At 36.7% G+C, this 9,724-nt stretch overlaps 2 protein-coding genes across 2 annotated transcripts; one reads left to right on the top strand and one right to left on the bottom strand.

Moving 5' to 3' along the window:
- Positions 1-4,309: 4,309 nt before the first annotated feature.
- Positions 4,310-5,341, bottom strand: LOC121991252 (pentatricopeptide repeat-containing protein At1g06270-like). The gene has a single exon (XM_042545261.1). The coding sequence runs from the start codon at positions 5,339-5,341 to the stop codon at positions 4,310-4,312; it is 1,032 nt and encodes a 343-aa protein (XP_042401195.1).
- A 2,397-nt stretch (positions 5,342-7,738) lies between these two features.
- LOC121990432 (ras-related protein RABA1f-like) lies at positions 7,739-9,245 on the top strand. The gene is made up of 2 exons (XM_042544564.1): positions 7,739-7,959; positions 8,816-9,245. The coding sequence occupies exons 1-2, from the start codon at positions 7,742-7,744 to the stop codon at positions 9,243-9,245; spliced, it is 648 nt and encodes a 215-aa protein (XP_042400498.1). The 5' UTR covers positions 7,739-7,741.
- The last annotated feature ends 479 nt before the right edge of the window (positions 9,246-9,724 follow it).

Here is a 9,724-nt window from a genome sequence, read left to right as displayed (position 1 = left end):
AAAATCCCTTTTGTGGATAGTTCTAACAAGAATGTTTTATAAATTAAAATCTCTCTCTTTTAAATCCTTTTATGGATATCTATAAAAGATAAGATTTAAAATAAAACATGGTTTCAAGAAAGGAAAGTTTTATCAAAAAAATAAAATCTTTCTTTCACATTATAGATAACTACAAATAAGGAAAGATTTCAAATCTTTCTTTTATTCCTTTGTAGAAAGCTATAAAAGGAAAGATTTTAAAATTTTAAAACTCTCTTTTAAAACCAACATAAAAGGAAAGTTTTCAACAAAATAAAAACTTCCTTTTATTTCCTTTTATGGCCGATCTAAAAAAGGAAAGTTTTATATAAAATCATCCTTTTAAATCCTTTTAATGGATCTCTATAAAAGGAAAGGTTTTATAAAATAAAACTTCCTTTTGAATTCAATGTGGCCAACCACCCTTGCTTGGGCTCCAAGCTAGGGTCAGCCACAACTTGAACCCATCTAACCTTGGTTTGGCTGGCCCTAGCTTGGGCGCCAAGCTTGGCTTGGCCTGCCACCTTAAGGTGGGTAAGAAGTTGGGTTTGGATGGATATAAGACTTTCTAAATAAAAGGCTACAATAGGGACCGAGAGGAGGAATTGGTTTTGGTCTCCCGATGAGCTTGAGCTTCCCGTGTTCGCCTCAAACACCCAACTCAAGTTCATCAATAATATCTCATTCCACTAAAGAGTTATTATTATTATTGTACTACCGCACCAATCTCATATTACTATATGGGCTCCTTCTTATCATGAGTGTGTTAGTCTTCCTGTGTTTAAGATATTGAATGTCCACTGATTAAATGAGTTACTGACAACTCACTTAATTAATATCTAGCTCCAAGAGTAGTACCACTCAACCTTATCGTCATATCGGACTAAGTCCACCTGTAGGATTTACATGACAATCCTTATGAGCTCCTCAAGGGGACATCATCAACCTAAATTACTAGGACACTGTTTCATTCTATAATCATTAACACACCATATAAATAATATCATTTTCCAACTTATCGGGCCTATTAATTTAATGAGCTAAATCGCACCCTTTGATAAATCAAAGAAATAAATACTAAGTATATATGCTTGTTATTATATCATGATTAAGAATACACACTTCCATAATAACAGAGGTATTGTTTTTTTATATAGTCAGTATAAAAAGATACTATCTCAATTGGTCCTGCTCAATACACTCATAGTATACTAGTGTAATTTATTAGTCAAGATAAATTAATATCTAATTACACTACAATCACTCCAATGGTTTGTCTCATTCCATCTTGGTTGTGAGTAACTGTTTATAATTTATAAGGATCTGATAACATGATCTTCTGTGTGTCTCCTCACACCATGTTATCTACAATATAAATTAAATGGACAACTACACTTAGCATAAATGTAGGCATTTGACCAATGTGATTCTTATATGTTTATACAAAAAACTAGACTTTTAGTATACACTTTAACACTAGAGGCATGGATTCATATGAAGGAGTGAACCACCAACATGATACTTTGATGAGGTGGACTGCGATATGACCGGCCAGAGATATCCCTTCAAATACATACAGACTCTTCGGGCACACGATGACCACTTCAGCAGCTGAGGAGTGGTAGACTGTGAGGCTGACATTAGTGGCTATAAACATCTGGAGGAGAGGGTTGTTTTGAATGGAGCATTCTTTGGGGAGCATCTCGTCAGCATGGAGGGAGCTTCATCAACTAGGATTTTAAGTTTGGAGGTCAAGTGTAGGCTTAGAAGGGTCAGGTTGACACATCTCCCAATTGTGCGATGAAATCATAGGATAATATGATTAGCCTGTCGACAACTTACAATCTAAACACTCCCTCCTGTTAGTGTGTGCACTTATGTGCCAAGACACTTCATATGTATTTTGTGGATAATTATTTAATAAAGACAAGTATTTATCATTAATTATTTACTTTTCTATACATATATAATTAATGATAAAGTCCCATAGATTAATGAGTATATTAATCTAAAAATAGTCCTTGATCGGACAGATATCTAGAGGGGACATGGATATCTAGATCAATCCTGAGTATGACTAGGTCGAGATAGACCGAGGGATGTATATCCAAGTTGTACTTGGGGGTGCCTTGAGTTTAGAGGTACACTGGACATGATCCGCTCAAGAGGAGATCACATATTAAGCATCATTGGTTATTCCTCTTATGAACGAGTGTAACTGATCTTTTGACTTGAGACCTTCATTTATTCTATGCGTGGAGTTATGTGCTTTGACGCCATTAAAAGCAATCTTTAATCGGATTGTGATTAATACGGTAGTTGGGTGTATGGTAAAGCGTAAAGAGAATAATGTTGAGTCAATAGAGGATTCATCGCTCTCTTGGATTATGAGTTAACATCCTAGCCGCTTGATAGAGTTATTAGTGACTCGAAATCCATGGCCATGGGAGGAATGATTTATCATTCAAGAGGAGTCTATTATATCTTGGAAATAAAGTAAACAATTAATTTGGTAATGATGTATAATGTACCGAATTAATTAGGATATAGGCTTAGATGAAGAGATTGAATTACACAGTAATCGGTTCATGGTGGTTTACAGTTTATGACTGATATTAATTTTATCACGTTGGGTGGCTAAAAACTGTTGTTAAACGGTTACCTTAATCTGTGTATGAATTTACACTGCCTTCGTGTATAAAACTTATAGGGTCGCACGCATAGCACATAAACATGAACAATGGTATCGGAAGCTAGTCGAGATCAAGATCAAATATGGATTTATTTAATACAAAGAAGAGAGAATTCGAATAACCATAATCATGATGATTAATGGAGAATTCAAAGAGTCATCATAATGATAATTAATAAAGAATTTGAAGAGTTATCATAATGAAGGTTATAAATGAAGAATTTATGAAGCCTATAACTTTTCATCTTCCTAATTAATGAAGATCATAAATGATGAATTTATTGAGAACTTAACTCTTCGTATTCTTTGAAAACTATAAGTAGCCATCTTCAGAAAGATGCAAGAGTAGAATTCATTCTTTCCGAGTTTCCCTCGTCAACTTCTTCTTCCACCGGAAGAGATCGGTAGTACTTCCAAGACTTTGTCGATCCAAGAGACTAGCACCTAACGGATCGTATCAAGTTCGTGATCTAGTGCGCGTGGATACCGCTAGAGGAGTCACACGTGAGACTCTTATCTATCTTATCTGTCTGTGATATTATTCACACCTATCGAGGACTCAAGATATATTTTTTATGTTACTTTTGTGTAAAATTATATGTACTATGAAAAGATCTATGATTCAATATATATCTTCCGCTATGCTCCAAACCTTAACACCTCCACTATGGGAGTCATGCCCCCCTTAGTGCTATGATAGATCCGCCCTTACTTGTCTCATGCCATCCTTACCTAAAGCTAGAGCCTAAAGCATCGGAATCCTTGGGACAACATGCCTTATTATTTTGCCTTTCATTGCACCGACGGGACTGTTGCTAAATATTACATCCAACGCATTTTTTTCAATGCGTTTTCCACACCCCCTCACCTCACCCAGATGTCTCATCCTGATTATTTTATTATTTTCTATTATTTGTTTCTAATCAAGTTGATACTTTTTTACTCAACTAGATGATGACATTATTGTGTTGAGTAATCGATAGTTACGATTACTTAAATATTTAGTTGATATTCATTCGGATTCATTAAGGGATGGATTCTTAAAGCTTCTTTAGAATAAAATTTTATTTAAATTGAGTCATGGGTGAAATTTAGACTCATGTTGCATTCAAAAATTAAAGTTTCGAGTCATAGTTTGACTCAATTTGGAGACCCCCGTTAGGTTGAGTTATTATCGAACTAGAGTCGAATTAATGTCTGTTAGGTTCAGAATTGGGAATAGGTTTAATGATTAAGGGGGTATGAGGTGACTACAACTTTTCTAACAAAAACAAGGTAAAATACCATCTCCTTGGAAATTTGCAATCCCTCACTCTAGATGATATATACATGCCAAATTAAGATCCTCAGCCATCATTAAGGATTGGTAGGATTACAATAATTTGATTACAATAAAACTTAGTGTGATTATAATAATTTGATTACGATTTGAAAAATAACGCCTGATACAAATAATGAATAACACCAAGAAATCGCTTTCATAATCACGATCGGATTCTAAAAAACAAAACGATTTTGAATTTAACGCGAAATGAGGCCCAATAAGGCCCACCATTCTCTTCGGGCCAGTCGGCTGGTCGCCCTCGTAGCGCAGTAATTTCACGAGCGGATCTCGGCGAGCCGCCTCCTGACCTCGGCGGCGAGTTCGGTCTGCCCGATCGATGACAGCCCCTCCACCACCCTCTGCCGCACCCCAATGTAAGGGACAAACCCCTTTGCCGCCATCTCCGCCACAACCCGCGCCGCCGCCACCACTTCTCGGCTCTTCAAGCACCCCTCCACCGCCGCCTCGTACGCCTCGAATCCCACGGCGCACCCTGACCTCTCCAACACCCTCACCAGATCCGCCGCCTGCCCTGCCTTCCCCTCCGCCCTCATCGCCTCCACCACCCGCGCCACCGTCCCCTTCCGTGGCGCCATCCCCCTCCGCACCACCATCTCCACAAGGAGCTTTGGCGCTGCCTCCCCGTCCATCGCTTCGATGACCTCGCAGTAACTCCCGGAGTCAGGATCGATGCCGGCGGCGGACATGCCTCGGAGGACGGAGGCGGCTTCCTCAGTTTCCTGGGAGGCGCAGAGGGAGGAGATGAGGTAGTTGAGGGTGTTGAGGTCCGGTGCGCGGAAGCCAAGGGGGCGCAGAGAGGATATGATGCCAGCGACGGAACAGCGGTGACGGACTGCGATCCAATTGAGGGGGAGCGCGAGGCGGGTCTCCCGGGGAGGGGGGATGCCGGAGCGAAGAACCAGCTGGAGGACGGCGAGCGAAGAAGGGAGGCGGATGGAGGAGGGGGGATTGCTGCTCGGGATAGGATTGGGAAGGGTGAGGGAGAGGAGGTCGGCGTAGGCGGGGAATGGGATGGAGCGTGGTCGGACGGTGTTGAAAGAGGAAAGCAGATCAGCGATGGTGGCAGCGGCGAGAGTCGGGGGCAGGTAAATGAGAAAGGAGAAGGCATTAGGGTTAGGGCTAGAGTGAGAAGAGTGACTGAGGAGACGTGGAATGCTGATGTGGTCGCCGGATTGGACTGCGGACCTGACGGCGAGCTGAAGAGGGGTTTCGACGGGATCGATAGAAGCGGAAAAGCGGCGGCGCAGACAACAGCGAAACAGACCAAGTGGGTTTGCATAGGCCATCGTCCTCACGGATCACGCCTTCTCATCTGCTTTTAATTCTTAAGAATTAGGCAGAAGTATTACCGAGGTCTACCATTTTTATTACTATCTCATTAACCTCCTCTTTCCATACATATTGAACATTTTCGAAATTTTAGAGAGAAAAATGCCGCGCAAGCTATTAGAAATAATTTTTTTTTCAAATATATCATAATTGAGAATTGAATGATGAATATCTAAATAATAATTTGAATATCTTACCATAATAATATAGTCCATAAGATCCATCTAAACTATTAGAACATCCTTAGATATGATATATATCATCATTCAAACATTCTACCCTTTAAAAATCTAAATTTTATCTTTTAAATATCTTAAATTTCATAATTAATTATTCCACCGATCACGGTCTTATGATCTCTTTATTACTAAAAAATCATTGAATTAAACAAAAGGTAAATAACCGTCGGCCTGCCCACCTACAGACGCACTTCAATGCTGCAACTTTTAATTTTTTTTACATAACATCCACGTAGATAAGTTTTAAAATTATTAAATCGTATATTCATTTACTATTTTATTCCTATCAATTAACTATTTTTTTAATCAGTCTAATCAATTTTACTCCTATATCACAAAATTAAAATTTTAAATAAATTAGTCAATTAGTATCCATATTTAACTCTTAACAACCTAATGTCTCCAGTCAATGAAAAAACAGCTACTTGTCTGAACTAAGGAGTATAATCCATGCTAGTCTTACAGAATTGATGATGTCCGAATGTATCAATTCGACGACTAGAAAAATTTCAATATATTCATAATTACATATGTAGAGATAATTACTAATTGCGATCCAATCACAAATTCTCTCATGCTATGAATAATATTATGGACATTCAGTAAGTAAGTTTAAGACAATCAAACATATAATATGCACTCAAATAGTGAATCTATACTTATCAAATAAATAGAAAAAATAATAAGGCGATTGCCTTAGGACATCCTTTAAATTCTAACAGTTAGGCACCCGAACGACGGGCTACAGAGGCACACTTCAACTGGCCAATCCATCTTAGTAGTCAAGGCATCAAGAATGGTCCGGGCTCCTGGAGGTCGAAAAAGTTGGCAAAATAAACTTTCAATAAGGTGCAGCCATGTCAACACACTCCAGACACCCGAGGGTGGTTCCAAGTGCCTGGAGAGGCCCTATATAAAGGCCTTTGAGTAGCAGTTTCAGGACATCAATTCGAATGACTTTCACTCTTGCGCGCTGCTCTGGAAATGACTCAACGACGCAGTAACGCTGCTCCGACGACTAAAGGCCCAAGTCTCTAATTCTTTAGTTGTTGGTAACTTCTATATATTCGCATTTACATTGTAATCAAGATATTCTTGTAATACTTCAAATTGTTAGTGGATTATCTAACGAAAGCGATCGACAATTGCGGGCCTTGTAGTAGGAGTCGTCACAGGCTCCGAACCAAATAAAACCAAAAGTGTTAGCTTGGTTTGTGTTATTCTTCCTTGAACCGCTACGTTCTCTCGCGATAGTTTTATGCGAAAAAGTAAAAAAGGTACGAGTGTTATTCCCCCTTTTAGCGCTTTCAACCCAACACACTGATGTATGTGGATCTTTTGATACTTTATCTTTTGATAGAGAAAAATATTTTATCATCTTTATTAATGATTTTTTCACATTATGAATATCTATTTGCTTAAAGAAAAATCTTAAAGTAGATACTTTTCAAATATATTTAATGAGTTTAAAAGACAATTAGACAAGAAAATGAAAAGTGTAAGGTATGATAGAATCAGAATCAAATTAGAAATAAAAAAAACTCAAGAACCAAAACTCAAATACAAAATCTAGAACCCAAAACACAACATAGAATGAAATATGAATTTGAAAAACTAAATATATCATCATTATGTTTCTAACTCTTCAATAAAATAAATATGATTACAAAGTATAAAATGAACTCACATTTTGACTTGTACATAATATTTTATCAGCTATCATCAAATCTTCCCCACCTTATATTTGATCAATCGTCCCCATATTTCTATGTTAAATCAAGTAGTAAGAACCACACATTATGTACAAGAATAATTTTAGCCTTTCCATAGGTTTTATATAAGATATTTAAAAGCATTCTAATTTTTATTACTATTTTTACAAATAGTTATTTTCACATTGTCACCACTAGTTTTTCGTCATCGTCACGCATACACCTTCCATTTTAGCTTCTCTCCCTCTATAGATTGCCAATAGAAACTTTCACTTCTTATTTTTGGTTGTTATTCCCATTGATGATTCCTAAAAATTCTTTACACAATGCTTCGAGCAAGCAATTTGTCAGCGTAGGTTTGATTGTCACAGTATCGAAATAGCAAGTTGTCGAGGGCGTTGGAGAAATGGCTTATAGAAAAGATGATGATTATGATTACCTTTTCAAGGTAGTATTGATAGGTGATTCTGGGGTGGGAAAGTCAAACCTCCTCTCACGATTCACTCGTAACGAGTTTAGCCTCGACTCAAAGGCCACCATTGGTGTTGAATTTGCCACACGAAGCATTCAAGTCAATGAAAAGGTTGTCAAAGCTCAGATATGGGACACTGCAGGCCAAGAAAGGTTCTGATAATATTTTCTTCCTGCCCTCTTTTCTCATTTTTTTTGTTTAGATGCAGACCAAAAAGTTTCTAAAAAAACATTTAAATTTGATTGTTCATTTTTCCTAATCTGAAATTGATTAACATATTCATGGCAATATAAATCAAAACACAACATAATTTTAAGTTGTTGATCTCCTTATGTTCTAGAAGATAATCAATGGGAGATCTTAGACAATAAATGAATTGTTTGTTCCAAATTTTTTTTTCTTTGGAGGCATGAGTTTCATAACTCTTTTTTGGCCTTCATCATTGTGTGAAATGCTTAATATATAATTTTTATTTGTCTGATTTTCCTTTGTACAGAGCTATATGGTGCTAAACTAAATCATATCATTTGCAGCAACAATCTTTCTATAAGATTCACTAACCAGGCAACTAATTATGGCATATAGATTGTAAGGAAAAATAATTAGTTTGATATAGAAATGATATATAATGTACATTTTTTCCCTTCAAAGATGATTTTTTTTTTCTTTCAAAAATTAGTTTTGAACTATTTTTGACTATTTGGAAAAAGGAGAAATAATCAAAAGGTTGTTGTGCACCAAGCAATTGAAGTCATGTTGTATGAAATAACATTAATTGACCTTATGTTACAAATACCCACATTCCTAGAAGGGTATATATGGCTTATAAAAATATACTCATTTTATTATTATCTTCTAATGAAACTTTGTGTTGAATAATTAACTCATTTTGTCATTATCTACTAATGAAAGTTTTGGTTTAATAATTAGCTCATTTTACAACAATTATATATCTAGTTTGCTTTAATAGTAGTTGATATGTTTATTTCTTATGTCAAACTATACTAGATATCGAGCAATCACAAGTGCTTATTATCGAGGAGCGGTCGGTGCACTCGTGGTATATGACATAACTCGCAATGTGACATTTGATAATATTGAAAGATGGTTGAAGGAACTAAGGGAGCACACTGATTCTAGTATTGTAATCATGCTTGTCGGGAATAAGGCAGATGTTAGACATCTTAGGGCTGTTAACACTGAGGATGCCACCAATTTTGCTGAGAAGGAGAATATTTTTTTCACGGAGACATCTGCTTTAGAATCAACAAATGTAGAGCAAGCATTCATTGAGGTTCTCAACCAAATCTATCAAGTTGTCAGCAAGAAGGCCCTCGAGGCAGCGTCTCATTCAACATCTTTGCCCAAGGGGCAAACAATCAGTATGAGCAGCAACGATGTTTCTGCTATCAAAGGAGGTGGTTGTTGTTCATCTTAGATCTCATAAATTTGACTATTTCAATGCTTTAATTAAGTATGTGAATAGTGATTCACCTACTGATAGAAAAAGAGTGTCAAATCTCAACAAACTATAGTGGATATGAATTTCTCTAGATTCACCTCTCTTAGTGGAATATGAGATTTGAATTTGTACAAAATCAAAGCTTACATTTTCTATGTTCTTTGAAAAAAAATTGTCATTTAATTTATTTGTACTATAATAACATTTTAAAGTTGTTAAGATAAGTTTCTACCCATGATTACTCTTATAAATATTCAAATGATCAATATATATATTGCTTGCAAACTGTTGTTTGCTAATTAATACGCTTAATTTGTTATTAGTGTCTATCAAAATGTGGATGCATCATAAGTGTTGTTTGCTATATATATAAAGAGGTGCGCACTGACATGGCAGTAGGGGTCAACCTTGTCACATTAGCGTGCCCACTCGGGTTCGCATACACACATATATAT

Source organism: Zingiber officinale, chromosome 6B (genome assembly GCF_018446385.1).
Source record: "Zingiber officinale cultivar Zhangliang chromosome 6B, Zo_v1.1, whole genome shotgun sequence".
NCBI classification, from domain to species: Eukaryota; Viridiplantae; Streptophyta; class Magnoliopsida; order Zingiberales; family Zingiberaceae; genus Zingiber; species Zingiber officinale.
The sequence above is the reverse complement of the archived record's forward strand: the minus strand, read 5'-3'. Positions and strand labels throughout refer to the sequence as shown.

Excerpts from the sequence above, each read along its gene's own strand:
- LOC121991252 (XM_042545261.1), bottom strand. The coding sequence starts at position 5,341 with ATGGCCTATGCAAACCCACTTGGTCTGTTTCGCTGTTGTCTGCGCCGC.
- LOC121990432 (XM_042544564.1), top strand. The coding sequence starts at position 7,742 with ATGGCTTATAGAAAAGATGATGATTATGATTACCTTTTCAAGGTAGTA. Across the intron at positions 7,960-8,815 it reads GACACTGCAGGCCAAGAAAG|ATATCGAGCAATCACAAGTG; the intron begins GTTCTGATAATA and ends AAACTATACTAG.